Here is a 24,517-nt window from a genome sequence, read left to right on the forward strand (position 1 = left end):
TTATCTTTTAAAGAACCAAAACCGAAAGTCGAAATTCGTTCTAATTGGGACTTAATCGTTCTAATCGTAGACTTAACGATCGATCGCAAACAAACATGAAATTTTTGTGCTACAATAATTACAATTACAATTACAATTTATAATTACAATTACAATCTTAACACACACGTATTTATACAATATAGAGAGATAGGTATTCATATCATATATGGATAGATCTTAAGCACTTTAATATCCGTGCTAATAATTGTCAATATTGTAGTTGTATTTGTATTTGTTTTTCTTGCTTGCACCAAAAAAAAAAAAAAAAAAAAAAAATTATTGTAAAGAAATTTGTTTGCAAACAAAACAAACGCAGATTTCCCCATTTTTACGTTTTCTAATCAAAAAGTTATACATAAATTTCTATATACGCTCTTCCTGTAGTTTGTGCCTCTGTGTGTGTGTGTGTGGGTGTGTGGGTGTGTGTGTGTGTGTGGTAGGTGACTGCTACTGGTTCCTTATCTGCGTAGGAGCCGCCTCCTACGCGCCTCATCTCAGCGCGGCGCATTGTGGATGTGGGTGGTGAGATGCTTCGAGAGGTAGTCGGCCCGGGCGAAGCACTTGCCGCAGGACTCGCAGTGGTAGGGCCGCTCGCCGGTGTGGATGCGCAGGTGGCGGGTCAGGTCGGACTTGCCGCCAAAGGCCCGGCCACAGAAGAGGCACACGAACGGACGCTCGCCGGTGTGCTTGCGCACGTGCAGCTTGAGGTTCTCCTTGGAGCGAACACACTTGCCGCAGAAGGGGCATGCGAAGCGCGAGGTGGCTGGCCTGTGAATGGAATACGCAGCTCCATTTATTGATCTGTGATTAATCTGGTGCTGAAAAATGATAATCTCACCGCTTGTCCCGCTGTCGCTCGGCGGCATCGACGCGCAAGAAATTCAGTATCGAAGCCTCCTGGGGATTGAGTCCCAGGAACTGTTCGTTCGGTATCCGCTCGGCGTTGATCAGTGACGTGAGCGAGCTGAGTGAACTGATGCCGCTGCCGGCGGAACCAGCACCGCCTCCGGTAACACTTCCGGTGGCGCCCACGCCCAGAGAATTTGAGCTGGAATTGGCCGCCTGAGCGGCGGCAGTGGCAGCTGCAACGGCGGCAGCGGCTGCCGACGACGATGAGGAACCGGAAGCGGCCGCGGCCGCGGCCGCGGCATTGGCCGCCATTGGCAGTGAGACATGGTGACCCAGATGAGGTGGCAGCTGCCCCTGCTGTGACTGCGACTGTGATTGCTGCTGCTGCTGATGATGGTGGTGATGGTGGTGGTGGTGATGGTGGTGTGGGTAGGAGGGATCCGTTTCCAAGTGGTGCAGGCGCGACTGAAAGAGCCAGTGGCGGTAAGGTGAGGGCAGGTCGAGACGCAAGAGACTTACCCGCTTGTTTGTACTATGTATGCCATCGGAGCTGCTGATGTTCGGCTCTGTGGCACTGGTGGAGGCCGAGGCCGAGGAGTTGTTGTCCTGGTAGAGCATCGTGATGCCCGCCGAGTCGATGGTGTTGTCCTGCTCGTGTTCGTCACTGCCGCCGCCACCGCCGCCACCGCCGGCCTCTGGATGGGTGGAGGAGCCCTCGTCTGCGCCCTCGCGCTTTACATTCACCCGCAGATCCTCGCCCTCATCGGCCAGCATCGGTTCCTGGGAGCTGGTCACCACGTCCTGGTCCATTTGAGTGGACACCACGGGCCCCACCGAAGCGGATGCGGATGCGGATGCCGATGGCGGAGTCGATACCGACACGGACAGGGAGCCACCCAGGCGTCCGACGACTCCGATGGTCTTCTTGCCGTGCAGTCGCTCGAGGGCGTGGTTGAGGCGGTGCTTCTTGAAGCTCTTCAGGTAACGGAACTGCATGCCGCAGACGTCGCAGGTGAAGAGCTTGTCGGCGGGCAGGCGGGCCCGGTGGTTCTGCTCCTTGTGCTTGGCGTATGCGCTGCGGTAGCGGTACGACTGGCCGCACTGCTCACAGATGAAGGGCTTCTCCTCGCCGGGCCCCACGTGGGGGTGCTGGAGGGCGGCGTGCTGCTCGAGCAGCCACACATTGGGGAAGTGGGCGTTGCACACCACGCAGCGGGTCTCCTCCTCGATGGGCTCCGAGCCGCTGAACAGCGACGAGCAGGTATCCGAGGGGCTCTTCAGCATCTGGCTGAGCTGCTGATGCTGCGCCAGCAGCGAGGAGCTGGGCGGCGGCGTCGATGAGGTAGACGATGAGGAGCTCTTCTCCTTGCAGCTGCTCGACGTGTCCGTGCAGCTGGCCGGGGTCCCGGCCCCCGACAGCAGCAGCTGTGTGTACTGCCTCAGGCCGGTGGCATCGACAATCACCCCTCCGCCGCCAGTGGGCGGGCATCCGCTGACCACCGACCCCACTGGGGTGCCGCTGCTGTTGCTGGTGATCCGGCGCCGCTGCAGCAGCTGCTCCAGCGACTCCTTATAGAGCTGAGCGCTCCGCTCGCTGGGCAGCTCCACGATGGTCACCTCGTCGCTGTCCGCCGAGCTGCGCTTGCAGCTGTCGTCGCCGCCGCTGCCGGACTCAATGGAGATGGACATGCCCATGGAGGTGGAGGTGGAGGTGGAGCTGGTGGCCATTTGCTGGGGCGAGGGCGATGACTTGGCCGCCTTCGATTGCTGCTGCTGGTAGAAGGCTGTCGGTGTGGGGTAACGCATGTTGAAGGCTGCCGCCACTCCAGAGCCGCTGCCTGGAGCAACTGGTGCAGATCCTGCATGAGGTGGTTGCTGTTGTTGTTTGTACTGTACATCGCTGGAACGGTTCGTTGTGGTCTGCTTGGCATACGATGGGCTCGTTGTCGTTGTCGTGGCCGTGGACGTGGCCGTCGTTGGGGACTGGCCGACAACCGGCTGATAGTCCTTGGTCAGCAGATCGCTTAATGTGGTAAAACGGTGGGTGAAATCCTTGGGTGCTGCCAGCAGGCCCCGTGTCCTGTAAACATACAAGCATACAAGCATACAAACACATTGTGAACCATCAAGTAGAAGTTCTCGAATAGTTCTCAATAGTTGATCTCTGGGCAATACTCACCTCAGTGCCTCTTCGGCCAGCCAGGTCTGGTGGTGGAGCAGGCTAAGTATTCTGGACGGATCGATGTCGAAGAGGCTCAGGCCCAGCGGCGTGAAGGGGAAGGCGAATGGCGTGGGGCAGCGACTGGCGGCCATGGCGCTCATCGGAGAGGTGAAGTTGCGCAGAAGCTGTGGGGATTCAAAGGGTTCGGTTCACAGCTCATTAGTGTTGGTCAACGCTTGGCTAAACAAAACAGTGTTGGGCAGTTCTTCTTTCTGCTGCTCTCTGTTTTGCTCTGTTTCGTGGTCAGGGCTTTCTCTTTTCTTTTTGGGACCGCAGGTTTGGGCGGGCTTTGGGGGTAGCTATTTTATTTTAAGTGATATTTGCTTCTAAACTGCTTTTGGGGTATTCCTCAAGCTTATGCTGTATTTGTGTGGGTGTGTGTGTGTCGTGTGTGTGTGTGTGTGTGTGACTGTGGGTGTGTGTGTGTTTTTGTGTGTGTGTGTTTGTAGGGAGAGGGTCTATATCCTGTGAAGGGGCTACAGACACTTGTAAAACACATGCAAGGCTCTCTACACAACTAAAAGCAAAGCAAGCACACACTTAAGCACATCTATAAGTACATATAGAAAAACTATCTGGCAGATCTGGCAAACGAAAATATGGAAAGAATCGAAATGAAAAGAGGAAGATGGAGAGGGACAGGGTCAGGGAGCGGGGAAGAAAGAAAGGGGGAAAAAGAAGCGGTAGGAGTAGTAGAAATGCATACTTACGTTTCTCAAGTCGGCTGGGGACCAACTTATGCTTGAGTACAGTTGGGCACAAAAGTTTTCTTAGAACAAAAAGAGGGGACAAAATAATCCAGAAAAATCTCTAGACTATCAGACATACATACACAACGTTTCAGAACCATAAGACAATTGAATGCTTGAAAAGCTACTACTGTGGACTCCCTAGAGGTATCTCCAGTTTTTGCTCCAGTAAAATGTCAAATAGTTCCGATACGTACTGTGCGTTCATATATTATGGTATTGTATATCTATGTTTAGGCAGTACAGGGCAGTACAGTACGTTTCGAAACAATGAGAAAGCATTACACATACTATATCAATATTCTAGCATCATTATATGTGGGTCTCATTCAGGCCTTGCCTCATAATTTCTCAACGTTTGGGTGCCTGTACTTCCTTCCATGGCTTGGGCCATGTACAGTTTCGTTTGCATTTCAATAAAAACTCAAATTTTGGGCAAATATTTTTCAATATTTCTATTTATATAGAATTTTATTTCATCTTCTTTTTCATGTTTTTGTTTTCCCCCATTTTCAGCTTCTTCAGCTACATCGTCTTTATTCTTTCATTCTTTACTCTTTGTTTGTATTTGTATTTGTTCCGTATGTGTGTACGTGTGTGTGTGTGTGTGTTAGAGGGTCTTGTGCGTGTGTGTGTGTGTGTGTGTGTGTGTGTGTGTGTGTGTGGGTACAAATTTCGCTTTCTTTCTCCATCGCTTACGGCTCGATCTCGACTACTAGAAATGTTTTTGTTAGGCATAGACTATATAGCTAGCTATATATGACTGACTGATCCTGCTCTTGATCCTGCTGATCATATAGTTTCATTTGTTGTTTTTTCTTTTGTTTTTCCTATCATTTATGTTGTGTAGTATTTGTCTTCCCTTTTTGCTCGCTGTCTTGATTCCCTCTCGTTAGCCTTACTTTTTCCTTTCTGTCTTTGTGGGGGGACTCTGTAGGGGGGATTCAGAGGGATACAGGAGGGTTGTGGGATCTGCTCGGTAGGCGGTAGGTCTCTGGGAATCAGTTCAGAATCTTTTTCGCTTGCTCTCTTTTCATTTTCACTTTCCTTGTGTGTTTTCTCTTTTTTGTTTGTTATAAACTATGATATGCCTTGCTTTGCTTAAATAATTTTCATCTTAATTCTTGTTTCTTCTTTCATTTTTTTTTTTTCGTAATAGTTTTTATATAAATTTGTTGTGTGTTGGGCATGTGTGTGTTTATTTTCGGTTTTGGTTTTGCCTAAAATGTGTGTGTGTGTGTAAGTAATTGAATTTCATTTCATTCTAAAATATTCATCTTGATTGCTTCTATTTTGTTTTGTTTTGTTTTTTTGTTTTGTTTTTTTTTTTTTATTTTGGTGCCTGATAAGCTGCTCTCCTTAGTTCTTGTATAGTTAGTTTAAATGGTTCGTTATTCAGCATTGGGACAACTCCAAAAACGAGTTGAGTTGAATCGAATCGAATCGAGTTGAGTTTTGAGTTGAGTTTGAGTTGAGTTTGAGAGCTCTTTCTTAATTAATGTATTATTTTGCTCAGTGCTTTTGGTTTTTTTTTTTAATTCTCATTCCAACTACGAAAAAAATATATATAGTTAGCGTAATATTTTTAACCTTCCGTTTTTGCTTTCTTGTTGTTTTGTAGTAATAATTTTGTTGTTATTTCCCATACATTGTATATCTGTTGAGTTCCCGTCAAGCTCTTTTGCATTATAAAGTACACAGCGTACAAAGTACAGTTGTGTCTGCTGCGAACTAGTTCCAGTTTCAGTTCCAGTGTGACTGTAAGTGTGCGAGTGTGTGTGGAATGTACATGAGACTGAATGAATGAACGAAATGATGATCGAATGTATTTATTTATATATTTTGTTTATTTGTCTTTTTTGTTGGTTTCTTTCATTTTTTTTAGGTGTTTTTTATTAGCCACAAAATATCAAAATCTTATTTCGACTGTAATCAATAATAATAATAATAATAATAAAAAAATAAATGAAAACTAAAGTGTATCGATTGGAACTTAAATTGCCGTTTATAGTATTGTATATTGTATGTATGTATATGTAATCTTGAATTAATTTATGAATTAATTTTATTTATATACTTCAATAAATTATAGGGGAAATCGCTCAACTTAGTCTACGAATAATGAAAAATGGGTAATGGGTAAATGAAGCCTGAAACTGAAACAAAATGTGGGGGGCCTCCAATTCTAGAACTGAAAGCCAACGATACCTCGTTCGAATTCTGCCTATTTTCAAGATTTCGATTTAGTTAGTTAGTTGCTCTTGCTGAAGGCTCTCTCTTTGCGGAATGCCTTAAATTAATTATTGTATAACTCCTTCTTTTCTATCATTTTTCATTTTCCATTTTCCATTTGCTTTTTTTGTGGTTTTTTGCTTTGTTTTTTGTGTGGTGTTGTGTTTACAGTTAGTTAAGTATATATCTATTCATATAAATTATTTATGTATTCTTGTATGTCTATATTGTAGGAACATATTGACGTAATCATAACGTATTGCAGCTATTTATTCTTCTTCTTGCTCTTGTTCTTGTTCTGGTTCTGGTTCTTTTTCTGTTTCCGGTTCTTGATCTTGATCTGGTTGTTCTGCTCTAGTTTTACCTCTCAACGGATTTATGGTTTTCATATGGTTCATATGTTGCTTCTTTCAACCGCCTCTCGTTAGGCAGAAAACAGCTCGCCTTCTTGTCTGGGTCTCTGGGGGCTTCCCCCAATTAATCCTCATCAAATTTCTTGGAATGCTTCTGCCTAGAGCTGTTCTCTATTGGTTTTTATATTTATTTAGGTTTCAAAACTTAAAGAAAATAGTTAAAAAAATAAGTGTCTACAAACAAACAAATAATAATTGTTATAAAAAATATGTTAAATTATGTATGTGAATGAGCCTCAATAGGGAACTTAAAAAATTTTCTCAACCGTCGTTTACTAAACCTATTATTTTGCTATTCATTTGTTCTCATTTCTCAGCTGTTTCGTGTGTTTTTTGATTATATTTCATATAATTTTCAATTCAAACTCAATTGAAACAAAAACAACTACAGCTTTCTGGTTTCTGAGAGCTCTCTTTCGCTTGTGCGGGGTCTCCGTCTGTGTAAATTGTTTCGGTTTCGAAATGATTTCGGGAAGGTTAAAAATGTCTATTCATTCTTTTTTGCGCTTAAGTCGAAACATTTGTTTGTTCTTGTTGGGGGGTTGCTTGTTTTTGGGGTTCTTCTTTTTAAATTTATTAAATATGCTTTAGCTTTTAATTGTGAAAATACTTGTATTTTTTGTTTCGTTTTTCTTTCGCTAAAAACTAATTTTATTTCATTTAATTTCTTTGATAAATTTGTCTGTGTATCTGTGTGTGTGTGAGTGGGCTTTTGTTTCATTTTAGAGGGCTTTCCCTTCTACCTTTCTACCTTTCTCGTTTTCTTTATCGTTTCCTTTTCCTTTTCCGCTTTCGCTTCTTTCTCTCTCTCTCTCTCTTGTTTTTTTTGGGATATGCAAAACTACTTTGTTGTTGTTGTTTCTACTTTGTTTGTTGTTTGATTTGATTTGGTTGTTTGTGTGTGTGTGTGTGTGTGTGTGTGTGTGTGTGTGTGTGTGTGTGTAGTATTACTAACTGCCTAAAATTGCTCTCTCTGCAGTTTTCTGCTAGTAAATTCTCCTGTCTTTAATTCGTCAGAAACTAATTATTTTACATGCCATAAGTATGCCATATGTATTAATGTGTGTGAGAGTCTGTGTGTATACCATATACTAATGTATATATATATAATAGTTGTGTATGTATATTTAGTTATATATATGTATATATAGATCTCAATGCCTCCCATTGCTCTCGCTAAAAAAATAACTATCAAAAAAACTGCAATTTCCGTTTTTGACGCCTCTTTCCATGCCTTTTCCTCTTTCTTTTTCTTTTCTTTGTTTTTTTTTTTTTTAGTTTTTCCTTTCTGCGTTTTTATAAAATATTACTTTAGTATGTATAATGTATATATGTATTGTATATATATATTTTTTTTTAGTTTTTTTGTTGTTGTTTATTTTATTTTATTTTATTTTTATTTTCTTTTTCTTTTTTTTAAGGGGAGTAGGCACTACAGTGTTGTTTTTTTTATCTTTTCTTCTTTTACTTTTCTTACGTTTCTTTTTTTTTTTGGTTTTTTATTTTTGTTTTCGCTTGCATTTTACCAAAAAATTGTTCATCTGCCGCTTGTTTCTCAGATTCGACAGATATATATAAAATAAGCCGCGAAAGCCAGCTTTTTCCTTCCCGTTTTTCCTTTGGTATTAACAATTTTTCAGCTTTCTGCTTTCGCCTTCCTTTTTTCTTTTTCTTTTTCTTTTCTTCTCCTCTGTATATGTATGAGTTTCCGTGTGTCTGTGTGTGAGTGTGTGTATTGAGCTTATACCAAAACATTGTTTATAACTTTTGAAGCTTTTTTGTTTAGGTTACCAAATGTCCTGCTATCTGTTAACTATACCTATGCATATATGTATATATACTTATACATATCGTATGTAAGTGCGTATATATCGTATTCTTTAGCTTGATTTTAGCGTATCAAAAAGGGGGGTGTGTGAGTGTCTGCCTGTGTGAATGCGATTGGAAATGTACATTACAGTGTTTACAGTGGGGCTGGGCCTTTTGGGGCTGTGGCTGTGGCTGTGGCTTGGGTTTTGTTTTCTTCGAAAATTGGTTCTATTTTTGCCTCAGATGTCTCCAGATTCCTCCCTAAATAATGCACTTTGATGCAATCCTTCCCTGGAGATCGTATCATGTAACAGCAGATTTCGTTTCGATTCGGTTAGAGTTAAAAGTGTTCTCGGGATCGCCTATTTTTTTTTTTGTTTTGCCTATGTTTTCCCTCTAGAGTCATGCCAACTATTCAATATATACAATATATGCACTCTTTTATATCAGCATATAGTTTGGTTCATTCGCATTTCCAGCATTTTCCCAGCATTTTTCAAGTCGAAACAAAAAAATATACCTACTATATGTAGATCCTATAGATTAGATAGAGTATTCAGAGTGTCAGTGAGTCGGTGCGGATGTGCGTGTGTGCTTCAAGAGGCAGGAACACTTAATACAGTTTTCCGCCTAGAATTGTGCCTAGTATTTTTGGAACTAGTTCGCTCCACTGTAGGCACGGCACACGCCCAGCCGCACATCCACTCACGCAACACAGGTACTCTTTTGTGTGTGGTGTCTGTGGTGTGGTCTGTGTGGGGTTTTTGTCTCTTATAAGATTCATTTCTCTCAGTTCGTTTATCATTTATTGTATTGTATGTACAGGTTGTCCTCGAATTGTTAGCTTGGCACTCAAACATTCAGTTTATTGGTTATGGTTGTCGTTATTATTTTTATTTCGTTATTAACTCGAGTTTGCAATAGTGTGTTTTATGGTTTGTATTATTCTTATTGCTGCTGATTCAATACGCCGATGAAACCAATTGCTAGTTTATGTTCAGTTTATTGCGTTTCACTCTGCTGTGTGGAGGATCGATTGTGGATCGTCGACTATCGACTATCGTCTGTCGACTGTCTCGCTTGTCTTCTCTTACAAGTTTCGCTTAACAAACAGAAAAAGGCATATTCAAAGTAAGGATTTGTCAAACAGAAACACATGTGGTACTCGTAAATATATCTGTATATGTATCTACGTATCAATATACACAAAACGGGAACAAACAAACAATTTGTATATACTTTGCTTCTATCATCATTGACATAGACATAGACATAGACATAGACTACAACTCAAGTTGTGTTCTGGTCTATTTCCTTTAGTTATTTTCTCTTTTTTTGGGCTTTTATTTGATTTATGTTTGATGTAACACTGTAAAAAACGGGGCAAACATCTATGAGCTGTAATGTGTGGGTGTAAATATCAATTGTTCCTTGTCATTCGTGAACTTTACTTTAATCGGTTTCTCTTTTTATAATTGTTGCTATTAATTGTTATCGGTCGTTATCCATCGATGATCGATCATCGTTTCCTGCGGTCTCAGGGGTACTGTGGGGTACGATCTATCGTGGTCTTACTTTATTTGTATTGTAGGTGATTATGTAAAAATGAATTCATTCACTTAGAAGAAGGCAATTCGTCAACAGGGTACATTTGTGGCTGTGTGTGTGTGTGTGTGTGTCTTTAATCAATCAATCAATCAATAATATTTCATTTATCTGTTTTGCTACGTTGTAAGTATATGCTGCAATTCTGCTGTTGGGGTGGCAAGTTGTTTTTTCCTTGGAACTAGTTCTTTGAACTTGGTTCTGCAATTCTGTAATCTATTTATTGTATGTACATTCTGTGTGTAACAATTCTATATTCGGTGCTTGTTGGTTCGGTTCCCGGTTCCCGGCTCCTTGTTCCTGGAACTAGGTTCAGTTCATTGTTGATTGTTTAAAACATTGATTTAGGTTTGTGGTGTGGCTTGGTTCGGTTCGGTTTTGGTTCGTGAAACTAGTTCACGAACTAGTTACCGCTTCAGTTCACTGTTTGCTTTGGTTTATTGTCATTTGAGGAGAAGTTCTATTGGTAAATGCGTCTGCTTATATGGGTCTGGAACTAGTTCCAACTAGTTCTTGCCAGTCATCACATCAGAAATTGTAGCATATTTTTCTCAGTGTAAATTTGACTTATTTCATTTATTTATTTATCATTTTGCTAGGACTGTGTTAAAAAAAAAACAAGGCATATATGGGTAGGTCTTTTGGCGTAGGAGCTGGGGAAAAGCTTGGGAGAGGTCTGGGGGCTATTTACTTTATAAACAACATGAAACAAAAAGATTGAAGTGAATGGGAATGGGAATGGGGATGATTATATTTAAATGTTTAGTTTGCTTAAGCTTTAAAATATATTCATTTATATTTCGACTATTGTTTGATTGTGTATAAATAATCCTTTGTGGTTCCGCGCTATAGCCGTTTAGCATAGCCCATTCCTTCTTCTTATTTCTCTCTTTGTAGTTGTTGTTGCTGTTGTTTTATTGTGTAGTTGATTAGAGTTGATATTAAAAAAATACGCTTCAATTTAAAAAATATAAATCGCTTATAAACATTATATATTGTATGTTTCGTACTACGTAATGCGCTTATAAAGCCTTTCCTCAGCAGCCATTTTGTTGCCTGTTGTTTGTTGTTTGTTGTTTGTTGTTTGTCCTTTGTTTCATATTTCATACTCTAATTGTAGTACGAGTATATGTATGTAAGTACGTATTTATGTATACTTTTTCAACACTTTTTTGTAAATTAGATTCGTGTTTAAATATTGGTACTATTGTTGTTGCTGTCTGCTGTAATTGTTGTACATATATACTATTTGGTTGTATGTATATATATCGAGGGATATATGCATATATAAATATTGTTTGCCGTTCTGCTGTTCTGCGGTATTCCAGTTTTTTTTTCTGTTTTTCTGTTCATTTATTTCATTAGTTATATTGTATTGGAAGAATCTGTGTGTTTACCCTGAGCACTTTGTTCTGCTAGAATTGAATAGAATTATGTGTAGAATCGAAAATGGGAAATCAAATTAAAAAAGTTGTTGGTTGTCTATGCCGAAAATTAAAACCGAAACGAAGTTGTCGAAATTCTTTTTTGTTTTTCCTTTGCCGAAACTTGCAATTTTTGTTTTTTGTATTATAGTACGTTCCTGGTAGCCGTTTTTTGAGTTGAAATTTGGGTTTTGGAATTTTGGTTTAGTTTTTTTTTTTCTTTTGGTGGTGATTCCATTTTTATGTTTTTTTCATTGGTTATAAATTGGTTTTGTTGTGCCAAAGCTTTCGTCTGAGTTTTCTCGATAAATTTGTTTTGTTTTGTTTTTTTTTTGTCTTAGAATCGTGGGAAACGAACTCAAAATTGTTTTTGTATTACAGTAGGTTGAGTATGATAAAATTGCTAGTACAATATATATATATATATATATATATATATAGAGGTGTATATATGTATATAGTATGTATTGTATGTATATAGATTTATATAAATTCGACTTGTATGCAATTCTAGCGTAAATTGTTTATTCATTTATAATTCCGAATTCCTCCTGCTTCCTGTTCTTCCTCCACATTATTGCTGTACAAGTTGAAGCTTCGATCTACGTCTATATCCTATTTAGAGGGGACTGGTGGTGGTGGTGGTGGTGGAGGTGGTGGAGGTGGTGGTGGTGAGGGGATTGTGTCTGAGTGGCTGTGTGTGTGTGTGTCTGCGATTTATATATACGTTCATATATAAATATCCTTACTTTTGACTCTCCAAAATGTACTGTATATATAATTTGTTTGTTTTTTTTTGTCCTTTTTCTTGTTTCTTGTAGTGGTGTTTTTTGTTTTTTGTTGTATATATAATTTTAAATTCCTGTTTCCTTTAAAATGCATTTTTGCAGTTACGCCTAATGATATTTTGTTTCCTCTTTAATTATGTAGTTCCTATGTGTTTCCGTTTCCTGTGCTCAACTCAAAGGAGAACATGAACCCAAAGCAGAAATCGTACAACTGAAGCTGAATATCTATATAGATAATCATATATATAATCGCATATATAGTATATGTATGTACATATATATGCCTTTCGTATCTGAGTGTTAAGTGCATTTAAATATATATGTACGTATGTTCAAAATTTGGAATTTCCTTTTCCTTAATTTTGTTTCTTCATAATTCTTTCGTAATTCGCGTCTAAAGAATAATACAATTTAGAAAACGAAGCTAAATCAATTCAATTAAATTTTGGAGTCTCTCGTTTCTATTTAGGCCTAAAAGTTTTGTTACTCGTAAAATTTCCACTAAAAATTTGTATTAGCAATGATTTGATCCAAAAGTTCTTTTCTCTCTTTTCCTACACGAAACACGAAAAAACACTGGCAACAATCCCTAAAAAACCAAAATAAAAATCGATCAAAAAGTAAAAGAATATCAAAGAAATTATACAGATAAATTCATTAATTAAAAATATAAAAAAAAACAACAAACTGTGTGACTGTCTTTGTTTTGTCTTTTAGCTTTTTTTTATGGGGTCCATTGGCAATTTTGTAGTTTGTATATTTTGCTATATGTTTTCTATGTTTTATTTTAGCATCATTATTATATTTTATTCGCTTATTTTGTTTTTGTTTTGTTTTTTTTTTTTGTTTTTTGTTTTGCTGTTTGTCAAGGAACTTGTTAGAAATTTTTATTCTTGTTGCTGCTGCTGTTTGCTGAATGGCTTGTTGAAAATTAAAAATTAAACAAAAACTGAAACAAAAACTAATGTTTATGTTTATGGGGGAACCAAACTAAGGAACTTTTGATCACAACTTAGGCGCTAGCAAAATCAATTCTTAGCGACTAAACTTAGGACTAAAACCATACAAAATTAACACCATACAATAAATGAGGGCAAATGAAAATGTCTACACAATGAATTTTCCAATGATATATGAGAACTTCAGATGGGTAAAAATCGGATGATCAAAATGAAGGTTGAATGGAGAAAAAAGGCCAAAAGTATTTGCTTTTTTTTTTATTTTTATATTTGTTTTTTTTTTCCACTTAAACTGTTTTTTTAATTTTTATTTTGTTGCTTTCTGCTGTGGTCACAATATTTGACTTGAATTTAATTTGGATTTGGATTTGGATAAAAGTGCTGCGGTTGGGTTTCTTTTTCTCATATAGCTTACAAGAAGTTCATTGTGTTCGCTCCTGTGTGTTCGAAAATCATTTAACATCGTTGTAATCTGCTGTGTGAGTGTTGGGTTTTTGCGGATAATAATACATAGTACATTACAGAACAGAAGGAGTTTCAAAAACTTATCAAATGAACAAAAGAAATATTGTAATAGAAATTTGTTGCCACGTTTTTTGTTTTTTGTTTTGTTTTTTTGTTAAATCGTTTTGTTTTGTTGCTAAAGCTAAATAAATTTCATATAAGTTGGTATAATAATAATAACATTTTCGCTTAAACATTAAAATTAAATATACATATATATTCAGATATACATATATATGCATATATGTACGTGTGTGTTTATATATAGAAAAAAATTGTTTATAAGAGACACAGAGTGTAAGACATTGTGTTTGTGGTTTTTCATTTGTTGTCGTGTGAGAGTGTGTTTGTGGGGGTATATTCAGTGCATAAATTTATGTAAAAAAAAAAAAAAAAAAAAAAACACAAATATAGACAAAAAGCATGTGTGTTTGGGCCTGAAGTTTCCTTTCCCTATCCCTTGATTCCCTGTGCAAACCCTTTCCATCCTTCTTCGATTCTTCGTCTTCTGGAATGTTTCGTTTTCATTTCTCACATTACTTTCCCCAGTTGCTCTCCTGTGCGGTGGCTGTGCGAAGACTTTTTGGTCTGGCTGTGCCTAAAATAAAAAGTAACCTCCCTTTTGTGTTCTTTTATTTTCAGTTTATCATGTCTTCTATGGAAATGCAATTAAAATTATTGAGAAAGCTTTTGGTTTTTGTTTTTATCATTATTACTTAATTTTTAAGTATTATCGTTAATCGTTAATCGTTTATCGTTATTAATTGTTTATAATTTTGTTTCTAAAAGGCCGAAAATCACAATTTTGTTTTGCTCTCATTTTTTTTTTTGTTTTAATTTGTTCCTAAATGTTAAATTTTGTTTTCTTTACTCTCGTTTATGATTATGGTTCGATTATGTTTATAGTATAGTAATTGTTAATGCAGATATTCTGTGTTGGTTTTTTGTTTTACATCACAATTATTGAATTGATGCCTGTTGCTTCTACTCCTCTACTGCTCCAAAGTTCCCCGTCCCCCGTCCACCCGTCCCCAGTCCCCTGTCACCCCGTCTCCCTGTCTCGTCTAATACTGCATGAGAAAAGTAAGCCAACAACAAAAGTGAAAAATGGCAACGCGCTAATTTCCATCATTAATTTTTTCTTCTTCTTCACGCCTCCTCGCTTTTCCAAAATGCAAAGCAAATATATTTGGTTTTTTTTTGCGGTTAAATATTTTTTTTTATCCTTTAATTATTCACTATTCTTGTAATGCTATCACAGCCAAATTGTTTAATCCAAAAGTGTTTGTGTTTGTTTCTCCTCTTTTTTTCTTTGTCAGCCAAAAAGTTTGTTGCTTCTTCCTTTTTTTGTTTTGTTTTTGTTTTTTCTTTTCCTTTTTTGGTTTAAAATTTAGAATTTTGAATTTTGTCTAGCGTGTTTTCTCTTTGTTTTCTTGTTGCTTATTTTTCTTAATATTTATTACCATTTATTTGTTTTTGTTTTTTGTATTTTGTATTTTGCTGTTCCCAATCCGTTGCCAAAAATCGAATGTAAAAATCCCCGCACAAACCGCTGCTGCAACGAGCTTTTATTTCCCATTTCTTTTCTTTTCTTTTCTCTATCTCTGTTTAGCCCAAACCACAAAAGTTTTTACAAACTTTCTTTGTAATGTTTTTTTATAGATAATATTTTTGTTTTCGTTTGTTTTTATAATTTTGAGATCGATTTGCATTTTGTTGTTGGTGCTTGGTTTGCCGGTGCTTTTGTTGTTGCCGGGCTAATCACTCGAGTGGAAAGGGTGGAAAGGGTTTGTCCGCATTATCGATGGACTCTCCTGCAGGGAGACTGAAGGAACTTCGTTTCCCATTAAGCCATAGAAGGCGATTCCTGGCAAATTCATTTAGATAATTTATAATAACACAAAATCTAGGGGTTTTCTTAAATATTTTCATCATGAAGCCAAAAAAAAAGGGTTGAGTTTTATATATATATATATTTTTTTTCAAAGCAAAGTAAACTTGGTACGGAACAGAAAATGTATTGGATGATGTCTGGGAGGGGCGGGTAGGGTGCGTGTTTTGTGTGCGTCAAGAATTTGGGTCTTTTTGGTGATTTTTATATATATGTAAATTTTCAAGAGGTTCTTTCTATACCCCAAACGTTGAGCCTAAATATTGTTGCAATCATTTTTTGCATGCTTCCTCTACAGCTACCCTTAGATGGTATTTCTAGTGTGTGTTTCTTGTCCCTCTACTACTCATATACATATATATATATACATATATATATATGTTATATAGATATACATATATATGTATATATATATTTGTTGGTTTATGTATATAGATTTATATAAATATCGTTAAGATCACAGATATTCTATGTAATTCTGCTGCTGTTGCTTTCTGTTGCTTTCCTAGCAAATTGTTTTCTTAATTTTTTGTTTTCTCAAATTTTATCTGAATTCCAAAAATGTCTCCTCATTGTTGTTGCTGTTGCTGCATCTGGTTTATATGTATATATAAATATTGTATATAGATATATGTATATGTTACTGTATAATAAGTTCTGTATGTGTATATATATACGCGTGTGTGAGGGCCTTTTAAAAGGGTTTTAACAGGGGTTTGGTTTCACTAGGGCCTAAGCGGAGCATTAGCACAGCTGAAGTTGTTCACTAATTCGCCATCGAAACGCGTCTGTCCTCTATAGAGTCAGCCGTCCTCCATATAGCTGTGTCGTCTGTCCGATCAGATCTGTCTGGCTAGCAGTGGGTCTGGTCTGCCTGGGTGTGTTGGGATATGTATGTTTTACTACGTTCACTCGTTGCTCAATGCCAAATCAAAGACGCACAAATGAAGGCTACAGGTGCTGCATTGGTGATTGCTGTTGTGTAATGGTGTATTGATGTATGTGGTGTCGGGGTCACCAGTTCACTTTGCTTTTACTCTGGGGTTATGTATGGGTGTGGGTATGTGTGTGGGAGAGGGGGAGGGCTTTGTTTTAAGCTACTTTAACTCGTTATTATCATCGTCATCGCCATCATGCACACTCATAATGATCCTCCTACTATATCCTCGGCTGCGGCGGCTTCTGCTGCTGCGCTACTTAAAAAGTTACATCACGTGTTCACTGTTCTTTTCATTATGTTTATGTTTATCGTTAATCGCTATTTCTAGCATTACTAAATCATATATTCAATTAGATCAATGTTTTATCATGTATAGTTAGCAATTTTTTACGTTTTTCCTTTTTTTGTAAATTTATTTTCAATTTTTTTTGCGCTTTTTCTTTCTTGCCTATATGTCTTACGTTCTCTTATACATACTTTTGAAAAATATATATAGTTGTATATATATCATATATATATGTATGTATATATATATATATATATATATATATATATATAATATTTGTTTTATTAGATTCCTGCTACAACTCTTTCGCGCTGCAATTTTACTCTCCTTTCATTAGCTTTAATTGTTTTCCCGTTCAAGTTAATTGTATAGAAAAAACAGTTGCTCTGTTGCTATCCAAAATTCGGGGCATTCCCTGTGGATACCCTGGATACCCTCTTGCGGTCGCACTTAATTTAAGTTCTCTAACATTCTCCTCACTCCTCATTCAATCAATCATCAATCCTACGGCTGATCATTCACTCACATACTCATTGTATGTTCTCATTGGATTCGAAAAAAAAAAACAAGTTCGCTTCTTGGTATAAACTTCAACAATTCGACAATATGCTGCTATATAATTATTGTGTATAATATATATACTATATATTATATATAGATGTATGTTTTGTGTATGATTATAGCCTGCCTGCTCTATTGTGTGTGTGTGTGTGTGTGTGTGTGTGTGTTGCTGTCTCTTTCCTATTTGCTAGAGTTTCTCTTTGCTCAGAAGAACGAACGTTCTGTTCGGTTCCTCCTGATTTCACTTCTTCTGTTTCTGTTCTTTGCCTCGTTTACATAATTAATAAAATATATACATATGTATATACATAGATTTAACGGTATATACATATATTGGTGTTTGTGTGTGTGTGTATTAGTGTATTGTTGAATTTCTTCCATCATCATCATCATCATCATCATCATTATCAAGCCTCTCGCTTGATCTTCGCTTAAGTAAGTCAAAGTCCTTGTTGTTGCCTCCATCTTTCTTATAGAAAGTTACAACTCATTTCTTCGTGTTCTTCACATCAATTGTTGTTGTAGTTGAAATTGTTGGTGTTGCTGTTGTTGTTGTTGTTGTTGTTGTTATTGTTATTATTATAATAGTAATAGTAGTAATAATAATAATTTAATAACAAACTAAAATCGTTTCACTATTGCGGCAACTCATCCTTTGTATCGACCGGGCTGGGTGACAAAAACTTTCGCACATATTTGGGAAAATGCGTTTTCTCGTGCGCCTTGAGTATCGTTGACCGCGAGAAGGTTTTCCCGCACATATTACATCTGAAGGGTCGTTCGCCTGCAAATTGATTTCCATTTTGTTGTTTGTTTCAGTGGAATGGAAATCAAGGAATCAATGTATAGTATATGTAGTATATTTATCGGTTAAATTAGGGAGCAAAATGAAGGCATGATGAAGGGTGGCGAAGATGGTTAATCGATTTGGTGTATTGGTGCTGCAGTAAGACGACGAAGGGACTTGCAAGCTACTTAAAAGAGCTAATTCTAAAAGATTTTCGATATCTTTAAGGCTCTACACAGATCGATGATGAAGCATTTTGTAGAGCTTTAGGACTTTTGAGTTTCTCTGAAACTTTAAGGAATGAAAAGAAACGAATTCCTTAAAATACAACGTGATAAAAGGCAGGAACTTCAGAAAAGTAGATACAAGTAGCTCTGTCCAAATCTTGATGGAATAGATTCAATTGAGGCTTGAAAGTGGCATCATTAAGGGCACAGTTCAGTGGTATGGATATCAGGGATATCAACAGGAGCTCGTTCATGGCTGGGACAGAAATTCAATGATGAATGAGGGACATGGGCAATGGGCAAGCAATGTTATTGTAATCATATTTCAATTCAGATCAAGACTTACCGGTGTGGACGCGACAATGATCTTTCATGTGGTGGCGCAGCTTAAACGCTTTGCCACAAAACTCACATTTAAATGGTCGATCACCTGTATGTACCGACAAATGCGTGATCAGTGATGTAACATCGGGAAAACTTTTAGCACAGAACTTACACATGACAACACTATTCGGATCACTTGACGCGCCTAGCAGCGAGGCGGCGGACGAGCCGGCTGACTGCGCCGCTGCCGACGCTGCGGCCGACGTGGAGGGCGACGAGGAGCCACCGCCGCCGCCGCCGCTGCCGGCACCACCCGCACCCGCACCACCGCCAGATCCACCGCTGTTGCCCAGCAGGAGGCCGGCCTGCCCTCCGTTTCCAGATGTCGATGCCTGGGCTAGTGATAGCCGACCGCTCGACCCGCTGACCCCCGGCGCACCCGCCTCCAGGCAGCTGGCCGTCAGGCTCTGGAAGGTGCCGCTGGCCAGCGATAGGGCCTCCATGTCGATGCCGAAGGCGGCCGTAAAGGCGGCCACCTGCTCCTGGGTGTCGCTGCTGCCGCCGGCGCTGGCGGCCATCGCCGCGTTCATCTGGAAGGCGAACGAGGGCGGCAGCCCGGACATGTTGATGTCGCCCAGAAGGTGGGAGTGCAGCAGGGCGTTCGTCGCCGGTTCCCGGTACTCGAGCGTCTTCAGCGAGTGCGACAGCAGGTGGCGCGTGAGTTTTGACTGGTTGGGGAAAGCGGCGCCGCAGTAGATACACTGGAACATGGGCATGGGCGGCGGGGGTGGGGTGTGCGACGGATGGTGGTGCTCGTGTGCGGCAGCTGCTGCTGCTGCGGCGGCGGCTGCAGCGGCGGCGGCTGCGACAGAGCTGCTACTGCTGCCGATGCCGCTGCCGCCACTGCCGCTGGCCAGGCCCGCGCCAACGCCAACAGCGTGGTGTTGTTGGGGCGATTCGGACGTTTCCTGGAACAGACACCAAACAAAAATCCAACATCAACTTCTTTACTCTTTACTACGTTTAGCGTTTTAGTTCGCTATCTTTATTTTTTTTTCGGTATATTTTTTTGGTATTTTTGGTATTTCTTTTTGGTATTTTTCAGTTTCAGTTTTTGCTTGCAATCGATCGATTCGTTTATCTCTATTGGTATCTATATCGTATTCGCTTCTCTTCTGGACAATTTTTGCTTTTCTTCGGTTTCTTTGTCTTTGGCAAAACTATTTTCTATTATTTTTAGTATTTGTTTTTTTTTTTGGTATTTTAATAAAAATTGATTAAAAATCAAAAAAAAAAAACAATGATAAAATTATTGGTTTATACGTTTACTTTGGAGTGAGAGAGAGAGAGAGATAGAAAGAGAGAGAGAGAGAGAGAGATATATAGGATGTTCCAAAAACTAAGACAACGAAAATTATACATTTTTAAAAAGAGGGATCATAATTAAAAGTACTTTTCTTGCGGTTCAAGACCAAACAAAGTGGTACATATACAATATTCAAATAAGAGTATATTCAAAGAAAGTGTCCTTCTTTTCTTCTTCTCCATCCTCTATCCTCTTCTCGCTTTCGCAAAACCTCTCTTTAAAATTAAGAAACAAATATTAATCGCTTGAACTCTAGTATTTAGTTTTACATGAGAGAAAAGAGAGAGGCAGAAGGAAAATAGTACAACAAAAAAAATAAACAAGGTACAAATTGAATAATTGTCAAGAATAAAAGGAAAGAAAAAAAAAAATGGGTAAAAACTAAAACAGAAGTCAATGAATCATGTTATCAGAGAAGAAGAATGGAAAACTAACTGGCAAAGCCGTGGAACGCTCTCTTCCAGCTGCTCTGCGCCTCTCCCTACTACTCGTCGGGGTCAGGAGGCTCTGGCCCTGGATCCGCTTGGGGATCAGGATGCAGCCAGAACCAACTCCGACTCTGAGTGTTTCAAAAATGTCTCAAACCGTTGGATGGATGCCAAAAAACAAGAGGGGGTTTCAGCATTTGACTTTCGTTGTGTATTTCATTTGTTGTTTTTCATTTTATTGCTTTACAAGAATTTCGTTAACATTGTTCTTTTCTTTGTTTCTTTGGTATTTATATGGTTTTTGGTATTTTTCTGGTATTTGCTTTTCTTTTTGGGTTTTCAAGAAGTTGAATTTCGATTTTTGTTTGGGCGTTGTTCGAAAAACGTCGCATAATCGTACGTTAGATATTGTTTAAAGCTTTTTCTTTGATTTTCTTTTTCATTTTCATTTTTGTTTTACATTTTTCTTTTTGTTTGTCTTTGTTTTAATATATTTTTTGTTTAGTGTAAACTTATCATTAAAAATGTTTTGTTTTTGTTTTAAACTTAAATTTGACGCTTTGACCAAGGTTTTGATCAATTTGGAACGCGGTTCGCTCATTCGGTTCGTTTCGTTTCGGTTCGGTTCGGTTCTAAAGTTAAAATTTGGTTGAAAGGTTTGTAAACTTTTTCGTACTTCAACTAGATTGTCAAATCAAAAACAAAAACTTGGGGTTCGGTTGTAATTTTCTCTTGGCAACAAAAAGTTTTCGAAAATCGGAGAGCAAAAAAGTTGAACAAAACTTTACAAAAATGTATGAAAAAAGAGCTTCGCCACGCACACGCCTTGCATACTTCTTTTTCCTTTTTTCTTTTCTTTTCCTTTGCCAAATTTCGAAAAATGAAAAATAAACAGAAATCATAACGAACGAACAATTTTGTTGATTTGCCAATTTAGCGCACGAAAAAAAAAACCAGACAATTAAAATAATAATAATTCTGTACATAAATGCTTAACCAAAAAGAGTAAAATTTTGAATAAAAAACAAAACGAAAAAAAAAACATACAAAATTTTAGGTTCTTTGCAGAAAACAAACTCATAAAAGGGACCAAATCATGTTTCTTGATTTAAAAAATTTGCGCAGCACAAAAAAAAAAACTTTTGCCTAAAATAACTGAAGATCAAAGGTATTCTTCGCTTAAATAAATATTTTCAAGAAGTTTTTCCACTTTTGCCCGCAGACGCCGCACTCTTTTTTCGCACAAAGGATCATAACTCAAATGGTTGGATTCGGATGTCAAAAAAAAAAAAAAAGAAAAAAGAAAAACAAATATAAAAAAGAAAACGCACTAACGAAATGGTTATACAAGTCATTCAAATTCAGCACAGCCATGTTCAAAAAACGCAGATCAACTTCTTGACAATGTCAATAATATCAACACAAAATAGTTGTTAAATAAATCAATCAACAATTGTTTTCTTAACCTTTTTTTTAGCTTTCTTTCTTGTAATTTATTCTCATTCTTTTTTTTTTAGTGTTTGGTACAACGAAAAACAAAACAGTGCAACAAAAGGCAAGTAAGGAGGAGAAAAAAATACATGAGTAAAATTAAAGAGGGGAAACGAAAACTCAACGGAATTTCGGATCGTCATTTTGGATCCAGTTTAGCTTCAGAGCTAAGAAGTCTGCACATGGGCGCGGGCAATGGCAATGCCTCTAAGCTGGGCCATGATTTGGCTTGGCTTGGCAATGTCGTCAGCAGATGGCTGATCTGATGGCAATGCGGCTCGTGGGTTTCTGTGGGTTACTGTTGGGTTCTGAGGGTTGTAATGTATGGGGTAAAGGTGCGGCAGAGAATGATCAAGTATCCTTATCTTAAACATACGTGGTACAGAGGCAGAGCAAGGGGTTGTGGGTCGACGTAGGTATTCACTAGCCTATACGTATACGTACGCATATAAATATGGATATGTATATACCTATAGAAAAAGACAGAGCTTCAGTATACAGTACAGTATCATCATCATCGTCACCAGGAGTCACAACATTTAGTTCAAAAATATATTTGCGGTGGAGGAAAACCAAACATAATCTAACAACAGAACGAACAAACACTCACGCACACACAGACATACACACACATAATATATATCATATTTCAAGGATAGTTCTCCTCTCGATTTGAATAATTTTGATAGCTTTTTTCTTAACTTGGTTAGAGCACAACAACGATAAATGATATGGAATGGAACAGAGGCATATATTATGTATGCATACGAGTATGTTTTATATAGTAAACCAAAAAGAAAACACAGATAGAGAGAGAGAGAGAGAGATAGAGAGACAGACAGAGCGAGTTAGGTTATTTAATAGAAAGAGATAGACAGACAGATAGTTAAAGATAGAGAGAGAGAGAGAGAGAGAGAGAATCGAAGAAATAAAAAACAACAACACCAAAACGAAAGTACACAACGTTCTTGAACAACATCGATAATAAAGTAGAGAAAAATATAGCGATAGACAGATAGATTGATAAAGTACAGCATGTAACAAAAGGAAAAAAAAACACAGGGATGTATTGAGAAATAATTGGAATGCGACATACACAGAACTTAAATGTGGAATGGAATATATTTTATGAACAACCAGATAGCTTTGATTGGAACACCTCTCACGAGCCATAAACGGAAATTCAAATGGATATGAAAATGAAGGAAGTACCGACTGCAAGTTCATTCTTTCTTTTAGTTAATGGAATTTTTCAAGTTGAAAATCCGAATTTATTGAATAATTATGGTTATGGCTCCTCTTGTGTTTGAGTATAGCTTACAATGGAGCTATGAATGTAAATTGTAGCTCGTTGCTGAAACCAATGACCAATCACAACACACAATCCACTAGAAGAACTAGCAGATAGTCGAATGATTGAACCAATACTGAACTTACATAAATGATTGAGTGGTAGGACTCAGTGGCTTGAAATTCAAGAAATTCCTGATCAAAGATATTGAACCAGTTCAGTGAGTGAGTGATTGATTGAATGAACGAGGGAATGAAGTGAGCCCATGAGAAGCCATAGATGAGAACCTGTGATACTATATTTTTGTCTTTAGCATTCTAGTATTCCATCGCACCTTGCTGTTCGAAATTAAATTTAGATTATAGACAATTCAAAAAGTAAGTACACATGACTAAGTAAAAATCATACCACATACACGTAGTAATAAAAAAAAAATTATATAATAATATGTATAAAAAAACACACACATTTATCAACGTTAAATAATAATTGTATATAGAGAAAAATGAAAGACATTTAGCTTATGGAAAAATAGAACACACACATTTACCATATACATAAACGAACAACGAACGAACGATTTTATGGTAAAAGCGTTCCACATTTAGATAATACATATATATCGTTTGAAAAAAAAAATTATTATTATTTTTATATAGTATAATGTTTCTTGTATTTCTTTGTGTGTGAGTGAACTGTTTAAGTGTGTGTGTGTGAATGTGTGAATGTGTGTGTGTATCAATGATGTTAATTCGATTTAGTTTACTATAGTTTTTGTTTTTTTTTTTTGATTTAGCTTTTGTTATATCTATTTTTTTTTTTTTTGGTTGCATTTCTTGATTTTAATGTTTGGTTTTTTGTTTTATATAGTATTTTTGTTGTTATATTAGCTTAAAAAACACCAAAAGCGCTTTAGTACGATTCATTTTGTTTTTGTTTTTATAAATTGATGCATTTTTTCACATATACATATATCAATATATATATATGTATTTTTTGAGGTATATATAACTTTTGGTTATCAATTGCACAACGTTCAGATCTGGACCCCTCTCTTGTTTTCATTTGATGCAGAATTTTCTTTGTTTGTTTTTCTTTTCTTTCTATTTCTTTTTTTTTTTCTTTAGTTTTTAGCTGTTTCCGTTTTCGTATCGTATTGATTAATAATATTAAAAGCACAACACACAGTTTGACACATTTAATAATATTTATATGGATAGAGACAGATAGAGATCGAGTAAGAGAGAGAGAGACAGAGACACACAATAGAGCGACACAGAGAGATAGAGAGAGAGAGAGAGAGAGACAGAGAGCGAGAGAGAGAGAGAGC

The 24,517-nt window shown here is 37.7% G+C and overlaps 1 protein-coding gene across 3 annotated transcripts in view; it reads right to left on the reverse strand.

The window, feature by feature from the left end:
• Positions 1-358: 358 nt before the first annotated feature.
• Positions 359-24,517, reverse strand: part of LOC6599128 (sex determination protein fruitless) — a 52,651-nt gene continuing 28,492 nt past the window's right edge. Inside the window, exons 5-8 of one of the 3 annotated variants that reach the window (XM_026993443.1) lie at positions 3,071-3,237; positions 1,411-2,971; positions 881-1,356; positions 359-810 (exon numbers count right to left, since the gene is read on the reverse strand). In XM_026993443.1, the coding sequence (XP_026849244.1) occupies positions 537-810; positions 881-1,356; positions 1,411-2,971; positions 3,071-3,237 (2,478 nt within the window). In that variant the 3' untranslated portion in view covers positions 359-536. Of the gene's footprint in view, positions 811-880; positions 1,357-1,410; positions 2,972-3,070; positions 3,238-17,838; positions 18,058-18,633; positions 19,580-24,517 lie in introns of those variants that run through there. The other 2 variants (XM_026993445.1, XM_026993444.1) reach the window with 2 other exon arrangements.

This window comes from Drosophila persimilis, unplaced genomic scaffold (assembly GCF_003286085.1).
Source record: "Drosophila persimilis strain 14011-0111.01,24,50 unplaced genomic scaffold, DperRS2 tig00000838-arrow-arrow-pilon, whole genome shotgun sequence".
Taxonomy (NCBI): domain Eukaryota; kingdom Metazoa; phylum Arthropoda; class Insecta; order Diptera; family Drosophilidae; genus Drosophila; species Drosophila persimilis.